General features: G+C 40.0%; 1 protein-coding gene across 1 annotated transcript; it reads left to right on the top strand.

Moving 5' to 3' along the window:
* Nucleotides 1-5,860: 5,860 nt before the first annotated feature.
* On the top strand, nt 5,861-6,316 carry LOC137958712 (protein SMALL AUXIN UP-REGULATED RNA 12-like). Its single transcript, XM_068805805.1, has one exon. The coding sequence runs from the start codon at nt 5,861-5,863 to the stop codon at nt 6,314-6,316; it is 456 nt and encodes a 151-aa protein (XP_068661906.1).
* The last annotated feature ends 12,142 nt before the right edge of the window (nt 6,317-18,458 follow it).

The following is an 18,458-nucleotide window of genomic DNA, read 5'->3' as shown; positions in this document are numbered from 1 at the left end:
ATTTCCTAGCCTCCTCATAAGATTCACCCTTTCGGTTCGGATTGAAAATACTGAAACTGAGAAACCTCATTTTTTTTTTCTGGAATCTGAAAAGTAAATATAGAGACTGATGTTAGAGTTCTTAAAATGCTAAAGCCAAAGTAGTTGTGATATTTCACATCCATTGGGTGCCCCCAACAACGTGTACGAAGCTCCTGTACTGGAAGGTGGACAAACGTTTGGAAGATTAGCTTGACAGCACGATCTCAAACAAGGGTGCGTTATGGTTGCTTTCTCCTTTTTAGTTATAAGGTCTTTTCAAGGAAGACATACAAATACTTTTTTCTTTCCTTTTCTCCCTCACCTACAACCTGAGGGGTGGTGCCCCCGATCCTTCCCTGTATAACCGCCCCGTCAAGAAAAAGAGCAATGATCCCCTCCTCCTTTTGTCAGGTCTCATGTAGACATCAGAAAAGATGAGGGGATGAAGCTTTCTCCCCTTGTTTTCTGATCGAAGGCAGCTACTGTTATCATCGGAGCAGGAGCAGTTTTCAGCTTTTTCCCGCTTCAATCAAGTGGCCTCCATTCTCCACGTCTTCGCCGGCCTCACCCGTTCCCACCCCTCTAACCTCTCCGACTGCACCCTCCGGCCCCCGTGACATCTTCGAAGCCTCTGCCGTCCCCACCATGGCGGAGGAGACCAAGAACCCCGGCATTCCCATCGGACTCATTGGTTCGATGTCCATCATCACCGTCGTCCTTGGTCCGACTTCGTCTTTAAGCCACTTCATCTTTTCTCGCCTACCTATGTATGTTCCAGGGGAGTTTGATTTAAATATTTTGAACTCGAGCTTCAGCCGAGCCTAGGTTCGCTTAAAATTGTTATCGAACTCGAGCATAATAATTTTAACAGAGTTCGAGCAGAGCTCAAGCTTCAACATTCATTTAAAACTTTTAAAAAAATACATGTCTCAAGTTCGATCTCCAACATTCATTTAAAACTTTTCAAAAAATACATGTCTCGAGTTCGAGCTCCAACATTCATTTAAAACTTGTCAAAAAATACATGTCAAATAAATTGTATATAAAATTATGCATAAATTTTACATAAAATTGGGCACGCATTTTACATAAAATTGGGCATAAGAGTGACATCAAATCCAACTGAATTCAAACTTTCCTATGTTTTAGCCGAACTTGATTTAAATATTTCAAACTCTAGCTCGAGCTGATCCTAACCTCAAACCTAAAATTGTAATCGAGCCCGAGCCTAATAATTATAACCGAGTTCGAGCTTAACCTACATTTAATACTCTAGATAAAATATATGTCAAATAAATTATTTATAAAATTATACATACATTTTAAAAAAAGAATGAAAGGGAGGTTCAGGATTGAATCTCGATAATGGATTAGAACGCACCAATATTAATCTTTTTTACCCCAAATGTTGTTTAACTTATTTTGTAATTTTTGAATTTGGCCATAAATTTACTATGACCTCCTTAATGCCCCTGGTTGAAACTTTATATTCTAGGAAAAACTAAAAATATTTTCCTATGTTACATATTTTCAAAAAGTCCTTTAAATAAAATCCTATTACTATTAGTGACTTACTAGAAAATTACAAGAAATATTTTTAAATTTTCTTCGGAAAGTTAAATAGACCTCTTAAAAAAATAAAAATTAATAATCAATCTAATATATTACTATACTTATTGATAAATTTTTAATCAAATAAAATGTCAAACACAAAATTGTTATGAAAATTGCCTCATGCTAAAAGTTTTACAACATCAACTGTCAAATACTTATTCAAAAATTTTCTTTACGGTTTTTTAGCTCATCTTGGTAGGAAAATCTTATTTAGAAAATTATATGATTTTTTAATAAGAATTTTCAATTAGAAAAATGTTTCTAAAAAATAAGATGCACTAATAGTCCCTAGAAACATATTTCTACTAAAAATGTATTTTCAACAAAAAAACCCACTAATAGTCCCTAGAAACGTATTTCTACTAAAAATGTATTTTCAATAAAAAACCACTAATAGTCCCTAGAAATTTTACTAAAATATTTTTTCAATTTCTTCAAGAGCCGCGATGAAGGGACAACCGGATTTTGAGAAAGAGTTTTTTTTTTTTTCACTTTCTTATGATCTCACACGTGCGAAATTGTCTTCACAGAGGGGGGGGGGGGGGGGGGGGGGGGGGGGGGGGGGGAGGGAACCCCTTTTAACTTATGTCTCTGGTTTGGTTTTTGGTTTTCTCTGCCGAGACGACGCCGAGGGAAGGGGTCTAGCGGCACACGACCTGTCGTCGGGGATGACTCGGTGACAAAAACAAAGGCGAAGGCAGATGAGGGGAGGAATAAATTGAAAGAAAAAACGAGAACCAAGCAACGAAGGTGGCCGATGAGCAGCTGTCGACAGCGATAGCAGCGGACGGAGGGGCTTGACGCTGAGGAGGGGAGGAAAATTCTCCCCCCCCCTCTCACTCTCCTGTTCCTGCTCCTGATTCCCCGACTTTCGAGCCCGTTAACGAGCCGGCTTGCGAGCTTTCGAACCGAATCATGACTAGGTCAAGCTCGGCTCTTTAACACAAACGAGCTTTATCTGAATCTCGAACTCAAGATCCAGGTATACCGAATCGAACCGGCTCGAGCCGACTCGGTTCGAAGCCACCCCTAGTCGCCGTTGCCACTCCCTATCGCCGGTGAAGACCCTTCGCCCCTTCTGTGCCTTTCTCTCCCTCTTCTCCGTCTCCTTCTCTACAAATCCCGTCTTGCCGAAGGCGAAACCTTCTACGACATTTTACTCCTTGGCTTCTCCCCGACCTTCACCGAGATCGTTGGCCTTGTCGACTACGACATCGTCGTCATCGTAGCCATTGACCTTCATCTCCATCGTCAAAGCTGTCACCAAAGGCCGCCACTTCCTTCCCTCAGTTGTCATGTCACTCATTTCCCGTCGAAATCCCTCCACCCTTATGCCGCCATCAACATGAACCTCCATCGATGTTGTTTGACTGTCGGTACATATTTGCCGTTTTCTTGGTCAACGCCGTGCGGAGCCGCCATTCGATGGGAGACCTAAGTCTAGGGGAAAAAGTTAATTCCTTGTCCCCCCTACGCTGACTTCTTTGGGCTCGTGCGAACTCACACGTGCGAGAAAAAAAACCCTCACTACAAATTTTCTCCTCCCAAGCCAAACAATGCACTCTTTTTGATTCCGTTCACTCCAGCTGCTATTAGTGCCACTGCTCTTCCACATCTTGTCACTGGACGATGCACTCTCTCTTATTCGCCCTAGCCGCTACCATTGCTATTTCTCTTCCACATCTTTTCACTGGACGATGTGCTCTCTTCAATTTCGTCCACCTCAACCACTATCGGTGTTGCTGTATTTCCACATTTCTTCACAGGATGATGCTCTCCTGTCGATTCCGCCGGCCAAAGGTGCTACCAGTGCCGTTGCTCTTCCAATCATTTTGCTTCCGAGATCCCTCAAAACAAATCTCCTTACACAACCAGTGCTAAATTCACAATTTCAATTGTTATGAGATAAGATTGACCTCTCTAATAGTAGCTATCTCGAGGGGGCATGATAAGGGATAATCATAATTCCTTCAATTATTAAATAAAATCCCATTTGATTTATCTCATGTTGTATTTATCTTCTCATGTAAAACTTATCTTTTCTATTCTACATTGTATAAAAACCACTCTTAATCAATTATAAAGGTGTGGTTCAGTTTAATATCTAATAGCTACTCCTCTTGTTATACTGAGAAAGAGGGGGAACCCTTCTCTTTCATGTAAAAAGAATATTTTTCACAAAGCAGAGCATAGTATTCTACTACCAAGTAATATAAATATTTTTTATTGTTTAACAATGCTAATATTTATATACTTTTGTATGGTGTCATTGCCAAAAAATAAAAATTATTCTTTGAGTCCATAGTGAGCACAATATGGCTTAGTGAGAACACTTTTGTCATTTGGGGGAGTAACCTAAAATTGCATTGCCAATGATACTATGTCTAGTGAGTGGGAGACATAATTGTTGTCTTTATTTTTACATTATTATAGTTATCTTTATATAGTAGACTATGTTCTTTATATCTTATAAAACATAGATGAAAGTGAATATCTAAGAAAGGGGAAGAAGTTGTAACATGAACTCAATTTCCATTAAAGCTTCATAGTTAAGAGGACTTTAAATTTACAAATATTAATTAAAGTAATAAGTGAGGGGGTTAGAGATATTTTTAAAATACCATGCATTTCATGGGCATTATGCCATTTGCTCTTAACTTTTAAATGAGTGTTTTTCATCATTAAAAAAAAAAAGGGTGAATGTTGGAGTGAGATCTCAAGACCCCTCTAAGTGCCATAATTTTGATTATAATAACCTCTAACAATTAATCATGGCATACGAGTATAATTTTTTATAGCAAAGAAGGGTGCTTCTATAATTCGGGTAAAAGAAGAGCCGATTTTACACATCTGGGTGTAAACTGTGAAATCGAAAGAAGAGGACCATTTCATAGCCAATCAGACCAGGCTTGACCCACCTACAGAGCCTGTGGTAGCACGCAACATGCCACCTGTTTCCTCTCCATTCTCCAATTATCAGAGAAGAACACTTCGCTTTCAACTGTGATGAAACCACATGGAATGCTCCGAATGTATTCTATCCGTACCACCTTTTATCCTTCTCTCTCTCATTTATATTCTTTCTTACCTTATTATTTCGATTTTATTAAGACATCTTTCCTGGGAATCAATCTCTGTAATTTGTGTTCTTTTTGTTTTTTTTTTTTTTCATGGAGCCTAGACTTAATTGGCTTCCGAATCACTGCTGTGATACAGTTTTGAAGGGTTACAGTTTCTAGTTTCTTCCCTTGAATTACCAGCAAAATTCACCCTGGTCTTGAAGAAGTGCGATAGAAAATTGAGGCCGTGATATTATTTCACATGGGTCCTGTATTCAAAAGCTGGTGTTCATCAATGGAGTCCCCTTCTGACAAGCTTCACCAAGTTCATGAACTTGACAACACAGTCCTCATTGGCTCCAGCCCTTCATGTGAGGGCATTTTTCAGCTTTGTTTTTTGTGGTTAGATTGATGGTACGATGTGAATAATTGGGTCAACACGTTTGTTTAGATTTTACATATTCAGGTTACACAAAAAAGGGATCCTTTAGTATGAGACAGATCAATAAGAGTTCTCCTCTCAGTTTGGGACATGGCTCAGAAAATCTCCAGGGCTTTTAATGGGTTTTTATTCGTAAAGAATTTACAGTTTTGTGATGCCACCCAATGATGAGAACTTCTCCTAACAAATGGATCTGTTTGAAGTCGATTAGAGGAGAATGAAGGGTCACTTCATCCTTGTCATTATCGTGTTTACGAAAGGAATCAGCTTAATACCAAGTTCCTGACTCTGTCACGTCTCAGTAGAAATGTTATCACTCAGACGAGGACGAGAGACCTTGGTGAGGCAAATCCCAGCCTGTTCATTGATGGACATTAGACGTTTAAATTCTTACTCTCTCTCTCTCTCTCTCTCTCTTTCCTTTCTTCAATTTGTAGAGGGTGAAGGAGCAGGAGCAGACACCCTTCTAAGAAACCGAAAAATTTATAGGCTAACACAGATTTGACTGTTTTGAGTTGGATGAAAATCTTCTTATAAATCTTACCCGAGCAACAGCAGGCCTTGTCCGTTAATTTTCCCTTCGGCTGTCTATAAAACCCCCGGTCTCCTTCCTTTTTGTACCATTCTTCGCTTCTCCTTTCCTCTCTCTCTCCCTCTCTCTCTCTCTCTCTCTCTCTCTCTGTACAAGAGAGCAAAAGCTCTTGTTCTATCTTCCTTAGACGCCATGCCTCTGCGAAGAATGAAACTCACCGGAGCTCTGAAGAAACTTCAGCCCAAGTCTCCATCATCGAGCGCTAGGTACGGACACAAGGTGGAGCTTCAGCCCGAGTCTCCGACGAGCACTCTTGTTTTTGGAGAAGTTATGGAATTATCAGACGACGAAGCCTCCCCAAGCTCCGTGCAGTCCCTCTCCGTTCCTGCAGACGTTCCGGAAGGCTTCTTTGCCGTATGCGTTGGGGAGGAGCGGAAGAGATACGTGATCCCTCTGAATTACCTCAAGCTCCAGGCCTTCGTGGCGTTACTGAGCCGAGCGGAAGAAGAATTTGGTTTCAGCAACTCTGGCGCTATAAGATTGCCTTGTGACACGGTTTTCTTCGAACATCTTCTTTGGCTGGTCAGTAGGCAGGATCCGTCGGTACAGAGCTTAGAGATGGACGAGCTCCTCCAATTCTATCAATGACAGATTGAATTCTCTTCGTTGACACTGGTTCAGTTGATTGAAACACCATTTTACTGCCTCTTTTTGGTTCCCCAGCTGCTGTTTGGGGATAAGCCAGTTGCAACAGAAACTTGACAGGAAGCTAATCATGGCAGTACTTGCTGCTACTTAGATCAAGACCCCCCATCAGAGTCTCACTTTGATTGTATTGCAATCTGGCTAGCTAGGCTAACATTTGCAGGTTTTCTCAGAAACATTTTAGGCTAGGGAGAAGTCTTCTTAACTTGTTGCATCCTCAAAAGCTGTTATCTCATTATCTGGGTGAAAACATCTTGAATGAAATGATAGATTTGAAACTTCTCTCTCATGTTGGTGAAGAAATCCAAGCTCAGTCTCTTTACTCATGCTCTTGTACAGAGAAATGCTAATACCATAACTTCTATACAGAGAAAAAGGGAGGTTGCAACTGTAATTAATGGGTTTCATCTTATATTGAATCTTCTTCAACTATTTGATTGCCTTCTGCTTCCCCGGAAGCATAACATGGACACTGTATCGTACCAAAAGGGCAGATAAAATTTAAGAGCGAGCAGTGGAACAGTGAAGAGATAAGGTAAAGTTAGTAGCTGGCCAGTGCTAGCTCGAGCAGAGATTTTTGAGTGCCTGCCGCGACGACCGCTCCGCCAGGAGGCGAGAGGAGAGACTCTTGTTTAGATTCTGTACGGTGGGGACGAGCGGAGGAGAGCCAAGGAGGGTGACTAACCGGGGTCGGGGAGGAAGGGAGGCCCCGCCCCCGACAAGCTTGAGACAAGCATATCGCCCCTGCATGTGAACTTCTTTCGCTCTCTTACTGCATCTGCCTTCTGATTTCTAACCGCTTCAGTCTCCGCTTCTAAAATGAAATGAACGCAGTCTGTTTTACTTGGTTTTCGATCACTGTGATGAAGTCCAGGAAAGGGGACATCGGAATTGAATTGATCACCTATCTGGTCCTGTGGCTCCTGTAAATCTATGCAAATAAAACATACATTTTGGAAGAAGAATCAAACGTGAAGACAAATTTATATTTCAGGAAATGGGTCATGTCTTTAATATTTAAATTTTGCCCTGAAAATTTCACTTTTGGTGTGTTTCATTGGGTTGTTCATGTTAAATTGAACCACACATTTATAATTGAGTAAATATTGTATTTATACAATTTAGAATAGAGAATAAGTTTTACATGATAAGATAAATACAATAAGAGATAAATCCAAAGGGAACTTATCCAATAACTGAAAGGATTATGTTTATCCCTTATCATGGCCCTTAGGCTACTTGTTAGATAGGTCATCTCGTAGTAATTGGAACTGTGAACATAATATTGGCTATGTAAGGTGATTTGTTTCGAAGGTTCTTGGAAGCAAAAAGCAGTGACAATGTAGCGGTTGGGGTGGACGAAATCAAATTGTCTGACAAAGAAATATAAGAGCAGCGATACTGGTAGCGGTTGGGGCAGACAAAATCACATTGTCCGGTGAAGAGATATAGAAGAGTAACGGTACTGGTAAAGGCTGGGGCAGACGGTATTACATTGTCCGATGAAAAGATATAGAAGAGAACCTACATTGGTAGCAACTGAGGTGAACAAGATTGTAATCGGTTCATTCACATCCATTCTCATCGTCTTCCCTTGCTCTCCAAGTCTTATCCTTCCTCACATCCCCAACTCATCCCGGCATTGGAGGTTGAGGAAACCCAGTTAATATATGCCCACTCTTAATATGGAGAAACCTTGAATGGCTCTAGCAAATCACAAACTTAGGTTAAAGAAAAGGAATGAATCCAACAGGTCAACAGCAGATATTTACATTTTTTAAACGGCACCCTTTCATCACATTTCACAGGCATGGCCATGGGTACTTTAAACAGTTTTCAGATAAGCTCACCCAGATTGATCTTTTCAATTGGGCCATGAACGTTGGATCTTTTAGATTGCTGTTATCATTTTGTTTTTCGTAAGTTTGATAGAAAAGAATCTAGGTGGCTCCGATCAAGATATTCAAATTAAAAAATCTAATCGAGCATGATTGAATGGGCTTCATCATGAGGCAGCTTCCCGACATGGTTCTCCAAACCTGGGTCTCCACTCCAGACAGCACCAGGGCATGAACGAAGAGCCGCATTCAAATGGTGGGGACTCGCTGTGTCAGGAAGACGACGCAGCGATTGCTATTGTTTGGTTCCACTATAGTGAGATTTTAACGAAAATTAGACTCACGTAAGAAGCAAGGGTGGGTGCTCATCTAAACCAGTGTTAGAGGGGAGATCATCAACCATTTTCAATCTTTCATGATTGTCGCAGCATGAAATTTCTCAGGTTTCCTCCGTTTGACAATTTCTAAGGTCATGTAGTCAACACGCAAGAGGATGTTAACTTTTAATCCCCAGATATTATGATTATTGGGTAGAAGGGAGATCAAGTGTTTGACGAAACGAGGAGAAGAAAGTTTTTTATTCAAAAACGTCGTGGTGCATGATGAGCTTCATCGAGATCTTAAGTCAAGAGTTGAATCAAACACCAGTGCCGTAGTGTGTTTGGGTTAAGATCTTCAAGATAATGGAATTCCAATCGCCTAAACTACGTATGGAAACCGAAACTTTTTCCAGTTGGGTCAGTTGACTTTTGAAACGTTTTAGATGAGATGATAGTTACCTGTGTGGTAGCCGATAGAGATAAAAATTGTTTCCTACCCAGTCAATATTAGAAAACTCATGAAACATGTAGCTTTAAATTACCATTTCATTCAAGAACAAGTTCAAAATGGTACTCTTCGTTTGCTGATAAGTTAGCAGATGCTCTCACCAAATCACTTCCACGAACACGCTTCTTCTTCTTCAAGACCAAGATTGGACTATCCTCTCAGAGCTCTATTTTGCGGGGACATGATAGAGATAAAGATAAAAGCAGATAGAATTCAAGATGGTTTGTGTAACTCTATAACTTTAAAGAATTGTAAACTATACAGTTTTGTTGTAGATAACGACACTTGTTGTAATCCTTCAAAAAATTACTTTGTGGGTAGTCAGTAGTTTCATAGATGAGTAATCTTGGATGACAGGTTTGGGTGCATGAGAGAGAAAAAGAATTTTTATGGAAGGTAGGAGCATACTTTGTTGGCTACAAGAGTAAAACCTTGAAACAGGTAAATAGAACAAAGACTAGGAAGTGGATCAATCCATGGAAGGGTGATCAGATGGCTTAAATTTTAGTCCTATTAAATGGGTTGATGTATGCAAACCAAAGAATTATGGTGGGAGTTCCAGTCAAGAATTACTATAAACTAAAAAAAAATCCCAAGTAAGCTAAAAATTGCCAATGTGTATTAACATTTGAAGGGTAAGAACTATAAATACAGTTGTTGTATTAACATTGGGTTGGTCCTCTTCAACCACATGAAAGATCGATCGGACTCATTTCTCATTGATGTGATTGGAAGGGACCAGCCTAACTACTAGTACTTTATTTACAAACAAATATGATTGTATTATTTGACATCAAAAGTAAGGCATTGCTAAATTGGGATTTAGACACTCAATTGAGTCTTCTTATGCTTAGTGGTGTTGATATTATCCATTTTATTAATTTTTATTTATCATTTATTACATGGAATGGCAACAAAATAAATATTCTTACCAAATTAGGTATTCAGGTAAGTTTATCTAATTAACCATTAAATTTTTTTTCTAATTAAATAATTATATATTTATAAGTAAGAATAATTAATTAACTCATATAATTCCTTCTCTTTATAATTTTTTATATTATTTTAATGATTTTTATACATTAAAATAAAAATTCTTTATGATTATGTTTTTTTTTAAGTAAATTTTATTATCCATTCTATCATTCAATAAATAGGTAAATAATACTTTAAATCGAATAAATTAATATAAGCAAAATAATATATAATAGTTTCGATTGAGTTTCTATAGTATTTAGGGTTATTTTCAAATAGATCCTCTTAGATGTCATATTTCTGAATATAACATATTAGTCAGATTACATATTTCTGGCAAAATTTCAAATACATCCCTTAAATGCACTAGAAAACCCAGGAGAAGAGAGCCTCCCTGGCGTTGGTGTTGGAATCTTCAGCGCCGGGGCCGTGGCGGGTCAGTTGAGTAAGATTGGACAATTCTGGTAGCGACGATTTGAATCCAAGCGTTTATAGGAACCGATTTTGATTTCTCGGCGTAATCTTTAGAATTTGAAATCGGTTCTGGGTCTGAACTCTGATCCCAGCCCCAGACTGAGAGTAACGTGTTTGACAATCTCTCTGCAGTTTTCTCATCGTTTCCGTCCTCGTCAATTCCCCAAGGGCAATAAAACTCTACGCAACAAAACAAGAAGATTGGTTCGACCATTAGGTTTCTTCCGTCAACAACTTCTTTTTGAAGTCCTCAGCGTGTCCCACACAGATTCAGAGACAGCTTTGATTCTGTGTATTCTTGTAAAAGACGTGTGTTAGGGTTTTAAGGAGGTTTTTAAGCTTATTTAAATCCTACTTTGGGTGTTGTTGCTGTCTCGCTTCTGTTTCTTGCCGTCCTTGCATGTAATAATTTTTTTTTTAAAAAACTCTTCTTTACTGTGAAAGTGTTCAGACTACTTGGGCACCAAGGAACAAGCCCCATCTCCTCTTTTTCTTTTCCGTAACAGTTTTCTTCACCAGTGCAGTACTCTTTTTTAAGGAATCAAATCTCTTTTTTTTTTCTTTTCTTTTCGGTACACTTCAATGGTGCAGTCTTTTTTAAAGGATCAAACTTAAAATGAATTTGTTCAATTTACTGGGTCTGTTGGTGAACACGCAGTAGGAACATTTTCTAAATTATTTTCCGTATAAAGAAAAGCCTGTGATAACTTATTCGACAGTCTTCTTGCTGGAAGAAAACAAGGAATTGAGATCTCTGCTGATCTATAAATTCGGGTAGTGTTAAAGTTGATTGAATTTCTTCCTAAAATGTTTAACTCGATTAGGAAGTTATTTTCTTAATTAATAATTACACAAGTCAAGAATGAGGGAACATCGTCTTCTGATGTGATCGTAGGAGCTCCCTTCCCTTCTATTTTCTGCAATTTTTCTGTAATAGAGAGCCTGAGGGAGCAAACGCTTGTGCCTCCCTATTTTTTTTTTTTTAAAGATGTGTGCATCGGGTCAATTTACCATTCAAACCTGCTTGATCATCTTCAATTTGATCCGATCACTGATCAAGTTGGTTTTTATAACGTTGCGTTGAGGGAGGCGATTCTTCAATTTAAAGATTTAAAAACAGGTAGTTAAATCAGTCTGGAATCTCTATTTCGAAAAAGACTTTCTTACATAAATGAATATTTTTTTATTTGTTTTTTTCCGCTTTATCTTTTGCAGTCCATTCCCAGTTCGCACTCTCCTCCAATTAATTGGCCAATTTGAAAAGAAACAACAAAAGTAAGAAGGATCCAAGTGGAGAAAAACGAAACGGAGAAGAACTGTAAGTTACTGCTAATGGGTAGAATACGCTATCTATTAATGGAGGTGGAGGAAGAAAAGAAGGAACAAGACCTAGGCGTGAAGCGTGAGGACCGAGTATCTCTCCATTTCCGCATCAATCGCTTTCACGGGGTCATCTTCTTGCTTTTTCTTCCGTGTTTGAGAGCTATGACTTGTGAACTTTCATGGGGTCATCTTCTCGTTTTGGTGACGGCATTGCCAGGCTCAGACATGGTGCGTGGAATTCCAATATCGTAATGTCTACATTTGGAAGATTAACTGCCTTCAGTTTTACTTTTGGATTTAGCACAAAAAATTTCAAACTCGTTTCCAGTAGTTGTTTAATGGTGAAAGTAGAGTCATGCGCATGCAATCTTACAGGAATTTTATTTTTCTCTGAAGTTTGTGAATTGGATAAATAAATGGATAGATTAATTAGTGATGAAAATTATAAAATCCCTCTTAAAGATTTTTGTTTTATTTGTATTTTTAAAGAAGTCGGTGAATCCTGCATAAATTTTAACCAGATCTTGACGAAGTTATGAAGGTTTGATGATACTTCTTCTTCTTCTTCCATGGCATGAAAAAGATTGCTAACTTGGAAGAAAGATAACTGCATGCCATGGGCATTTGAAACTTCTTCCGCCGAGCACGAATCGATCGTTCTTTTAAATTGTTCGTGTTTTTTGCAGATTTCTATACTCTCTGAAAACCCATCAATAATTTTCTTGTGATGTAGCAGCCATGGATCTGACCTCAGCTATTTTGGTTCATAGAGCAAAGCAGCACTGTCTCGCGTCACATTGATGCGACTCTCCAAAAGCTTTCACTCCATTAAATTTTCAGCTTCCCGCAAGAAATCTAGGCGTGCAAAACAGTTTCCATGTGGTGCAGCAGCTCAAGCAAACTCCATCGACTTGACTGTTTGCTTACGTGCTCGAGAGTCGAGATTGCAATTCCCGGATTGATGCCTTTGTTTTCTCTGTGTATAATATCTGATCTGATAATGGGTTTGACGAGGAATCGGAAACAATTAGCAATAATGCCGATAGAGGCTTCGAAAGGAATATGATACTACCTAACTAACCTACCCCACTACTGTAATCGATCGACTTTGCCATGGCGACGTCTCCTTCACTAAATTTTTCAGAAAAAGTAAAAGTCATGGACGTTCTTCTCTGTAAATCATCCGGTGTCCGTTTCCAGATACCTGTGGGGCGCCACTCGAGAGTCTCTGACCTATTGCAGCTTGAACTGCATGCATGAAGGTATCCACTATCCAGTGATTCCAATGGTTGGATTGATAATCACTGTAACTGGATCCAGGCTATCTACTCGCACACTGGAAAAGCCAAATTCTATTCGGAATGTCAAATTGATGATGCGATTATTCCTTTACATGAATGATCACGAGCGAGGAAAAAAAACCCATGTTGAGGTTTTTCGAGGTCTTTCTTATAGCTTCATTAATGGATTCTCATGGTGAATGCGTCAGGTTAGAAATTTGCTGTGAATCGGCCTCGAAAACTAATACGCGTGGTGGTTGGACCAAATTAACTGGCATTCACAACTCCTTTTGTGGTGCAATGTCTGGTTGGATTGTTGGTCTTAAAATACTGATCTCAATAGTTTAATGAAAACGATGGAGACAGTCGAAATTCCTCTGGGATAGGGATCGTGATCGGGAGACGGGACTAGAAATGGGTCCTTCTCCCCTAATTTGTTGTAACTGCAGACCAAAAGTTAATGGCGGAAAATGAGATGAGAACGACGGTGAAAGTCGAGAGCGGTAACTAGTTGGAGCTCATTAATGATTGAATGTCCCACCAGAATCTCTAAATCTCCAACAACCCAATCCTTGCAGCCACCAGATCCTTGTACCCTTCTTCCCTGTTTAGATTTTCAGACAATCGGATCGTTTCCAGTGAAACAGATGAGAACCCACGTCGGATACAGAAACCTGTTAAAATTTATGCGTTAGAGAAGCCTGGTTCGTCCAGTAGCCGTTGCTGCCGATTAAAAGCCATCATTTAATTGCTTAATCGGGACAAGCCGGACTAACTCGGACTTGATGAATCGTCTGCAACTGGAGAGTACTTTTCAGTAGCACTTCACTACAGACACAGCAGTTCAATGTCAGAGAACTGTTTGTTTCCTGTTTTCTGAGTCTGAGAAACGGCAGATTTGATCATCCGAAGACACCACTCCATATTTATGTGCTTTCATACCGTCCAATCGATGCGGCAGCTTTTAAATCTGTACGAGCTGCAGTTGTCTATCAAACACCAGACGCCACTCTGCGGATGAAACCTCCCTTCGGACACGTTCCGTTTGGTGCATTCACTTTCCTTGATCCAGCCTCCTTTCTGTCCCGTCCGAACCAGGGAAGAAAAAATCCTCTCCGGCTCTGTACCCATTCCCAGGAAGACGATGCGACACAGAACTCCAGTTTTCGTTCCATAAGATTATGAGAGGATGAGTATTGAAATATTAGATTTTGAGATTTCTGTTTTAAAATATTTGATCGCTGGGTGGGGTAATCATAGCTTGAATCTCTTACTGATTGCAAATGAAGTACAAAAATGGACTTCTTAGGTCATCAACGATAAAGCAATTGAAAAACGAAAAAAGAAAAGGGTGGATCTGGGAAATCTTGTTCTTAAGAGGAAGTTTATGCTGATTCTTACATTGTTCCTCACTCAAAATATTATTCAGTATTGCCGGTTTTTACAAGTAATCTAAGAAAAACTGCACAGAGTAGGACAGACAGAGAAACAACTGAAAAAGATTTTTTTTTCTGAATCTTTTTGTCTATTTTTTTACAGAAAACTTCGGTTGCTGTTTTCTGTTTAACAGAGAACATCGGCGAGAAGTTTATATCGGCGGCCCATTACTCGAGTAGACGGGGAGTTGCAGTTGAGCTTCCTCCATCGATCAGAGCCGCTTTTGTGTCTCTTCGACCTGGGACTGACGCCGTTGCCGGGAGTCTGTCGCCTATCGTCGTCTTTTTTCCGGCGGACCTTCTTGATCTCCTCGCTTCCGTTAGAATCCTCGGTAGCTTTGTCGCCGTCTCGTGCGCCGGACGGCGACTGATCGACTGCGTCCAAGGCTAGTTCACTCGGTTTGCCGCGTTTGCTACCAGCCTCACGCTTCTCCTGGGCGTACACGCACCACTCGCATCTCCACGTATCCATATCTATTCCGGGGTATGATCTGCTGCAGTATCTGCACATTCGTTCACGTGTCGAATAAAGTTTGATCAGTCTCGAATAAATTTGGGAAGATATCGGTGCAAAATAAAGCAACTTCTTTAATGAGTTTCCACCTAGCCAGAATTTCTAACTGTGTTCATGCGGAAGTCATATTCATTTCTTGGCATTAAAACGATGAACCGAATAAGCATGGCCATTGTCCTTGCTCTACTGTATTCTGTTTTTACCAAGGAGGCGGAAATCCAAACTGCGTTTACAGGAGAAAAATGGGAGATAATGAATGGGAAACGAAGAGCAAGAAGAAAGTCTACACCTAAAATCACTGCGAAATAGATTTAGAAAAATGAAAGTTTGTTTGCGAAGAGAAAGCTGCAAATCCCAGTTGGGTTTCGATAAGATATTCGAAACCATCATCTAAAACCTCATTCTCTAACAAGCGAAGGGAAGAAGACAGGCAGGGATCTCTTCTTTCGTGAGTTCTCCAATTGTCTCGGGATTGAGAGTTTCCAGAACCAAAAACTGACTGAAGTCAATTCCCAAATCGACCGAGCGAGAGGAATAAAGAGTGCGAAGAGAGAGAGAGCTTTCTTACGTGTGTTGAAGGCGGAATCCACAGATTGGGCAGAGAACCAGATCCTTAGAGAAGCCAATGTCTCCGCACAAGCAGCACTCTTTGGCTAGTTTTGTAGCCATGGTAGAGAAAAGCCTGCCTTTCCTTTCCTCTCCACTCGGCTTCGGCCCCTGCTCCCTCTCTCTCTCCTCAGACGCTACTCTCGACTTATATACAGCCACTTCCCTGTAAATCTTCCAATTAATTAATGGATTCCAAGGCGGTGCTTTTTTCTCTCTCTCTCTCTCTCTCTCGCTCGCTCTCCAATTAGTAATTCATTGTTTAATAGAACGTCTCAACCCCCAGATTACGAAATATCACAGTAATTCACTGTTGCAGTAATCCATTCCTCCCACTCGTAAAATGACTCGGATGGCTCGCGAAATTTAACTCACTCTTCGTGAAGAAGACGAGTTTTTTTTTTTTTTTTCTGGGAAAGCACCTGTATGTACTGGTTCTCAATCCAACCCTGAACGTGTACCCAAAGTATTCTAATCTCTGTGCTGGGTGTTGGGATGTTTAGGAATAATCATGTCGGTGATTGGAATTAAAAAAATCGGATAAAAAAATCAGAGAACGAAAGATAAAGTTGTCATTGGGGTGTAAGATCATACTGGTCTCCTCTCTGATTGATTTTGCAGAGAAGAGACTCATGTCGGAAGCTTCGTTCACAAATTCAGCATCGCCTTTGCATCCTTCTTCTTCTTCTTAATCGATCGATCAGTGACTATACATAAATAATTCAATCACACGCTTCTGCTGAAAACCCATTTCCGCAAATTCTATTGAAATTTTTTTAGTTCATCAGAAATTGCAAGAGCTGTGTTTTGTCGGATTGGAACTGCGATTCTATTGGACATTTACCAGAAGGAAAAGATGTAATTTTATTGGGATTTCAGAGAGAATTGGATCCCAAATGGCAGTTATATTCTGGGAATTTCTATACTCGCTGGAAATCTGGCCAGTGGTCATTCAGAACTAAGAAGTCCTTCTGCATTCTAGCTGCTAGCAGACAGCTTACGGTCATCCTATATCATATTTGTTCCCACTTACATCGCTGGTTCTATCTGGCGATGATGATAAATTGGGAAAAACAATCAATTCAGCAGAAATAAGAAAACACGGAACAGTCCTACAAAGGAAGAACTTTTCTAAAGTAAGGGCAAAAGCTTCAAGTAATCTCTCGAAATTAATAAAAGAAAGCCCGACAATGAAGGTTAAGAGTGGGTATAAAAAATCCAGAAGACGAACGCCACGGAAGCTGCTAGTGGCGTAAAACAGGGGCTACCACAGGCGAGTAGGCCACAGCAGAGGGGCGACAAGAGGAAAACCGGAAAAGCAACCAACGTACACCGCCTCATCCTCGGTTGCTGGATGTTGTATTGGGTTATTTTTAAATTTTTAATTGGTTTTGTTGATTTTGATGAAGATAATAAAGTCGGATAAACTGATAAAGAGGAAGAGCTGTAAATTAAAAGCGGTTGTTCTGAAACTTGTGATATCTGAATTCCGATTCTGATTCGATCCCATCTGATCCAGACGGGAGAGAGAGAAGGATTGTTCTTATCCCAGGCTCCGACAGAGTGATCTCAGGTCAACATCCTTGAGTCTGTTCAGGGGGATAAATCATTGAATTCACCGTTAGTTTAAACATTCAAATCTGGGATTTAAAAACTGGTATTGAAATTCACGAGGGTGCACTGTACAGACACTACACAGACATCGACAAAAGGAGAGACAAGAATGGAAGAGAAAAGTTGTTACTAACTTCCATGAGAGGGGGAAGAAAGAGATAGACCCACCGTTTGAGATGATCGGTTTACGCAATTAGCTAACATGTTTCCTTGTCGTACACCACATGTTTGATGAAATGCCAAAGCCAATGCCGAGACGCCCATGCTCTCCTGCAGCATGGCCAGTACTTCTTCTACGCGGCCGAGACGCGGATGCAACAGGTGGCCTTACTCCTCTGCCACTGTTGGGGAGGACAGTTTCTGGGTTAATGTGAAGCTTCAATGGAAATGATCAAAGTTGAAACAGGTTTGGATGTCTGCGACTGAGGAGTGTCCTTCACGCGTGGACGACTAGCTGGTGAGAGACAACTTGAGAAGGGGGAGAATGACCCGGCGAGGGCCCCAACCATGTGTGATTTCTTCTGGAATTTTAGGTTTGACGTACAGAGACGCTGTGCTATGACGAAATAATTTGTTGTTACCGACGGCGAGTTGCGAAATCAGGTTGGAGAGAGTCGGCCGGAACTGTTGAAACTCCGTCTGGCGCAGACTCTTTAACCAGTTTTTCTATCTTCGATTTTATTTAATATGATCTAATGGCTGTGACACGATCAAATATTATTTTTAATCTATTTATGATGATAGTGAAATCACTTGTGTTGTTTAAAGATTCTAATGTGGCTAACCAAATTTTTAAGTGGATTGATCCAAACCTAAATGAAAGTTTGCCCATTTTAAACCAAAAATAAATTAGCACAAGGGGTTTAGCCAGATTAAAATAATTTTTTGGAGAACTCAAGTTTTTATGCGAAATGGATTGAAATGAATCAACCAACTTATTTGAACCAGGCAATTGATCTTATTTTAAAAAAAAACAAGATTTATCTAAGCTCTCTGGAATATTTTTTAAAATTCAACCATTTTCTTGAAGTTCTTCAAAACATAAGGGTAAACACAGGAGGTTAGAGGTTGTACTTACAAATATGGCCAAATGAAAGAGTTAGTCCTTTAATGGAGGTTGTATGCAAGGAACCTTGCTCCCCTTCAGCAGATTTGAATTTTGAAGGTTTGGACTGGGAGGCACGGCAGAAAACAAAC

Source organism: Aristolochia californica, unplaced genomic scaffold (assembly GCF_029961685.1).
Source record: "Aristolochia californica isolate CCGP_79_NKW_82.1479 unplaced genomic scaffold, dmAriCali1.0.hap1 SCAF_3, whole genome shotgun sequence".
NCBI classification, from domain to species: Eukaryota; Viridiplantae; Streptophyta; class Magnoliopsida; order Piperales; family Aristolochiaceae; genus Aristolochia; species Aristolochia californica.
This window is presented reverse-complemented; position numbering and strand designations above follow the sequence as displayed.

Excerpts from the sequence above, each read along its gene's own strand:
- LOC137958712 (XM_068805805.1), top strand. The coding sequence starts at position 5,861 with ATGCCTCTGCGAAGAATGAAACTCACCGGAGCTCTGAAGAAACTTCAG.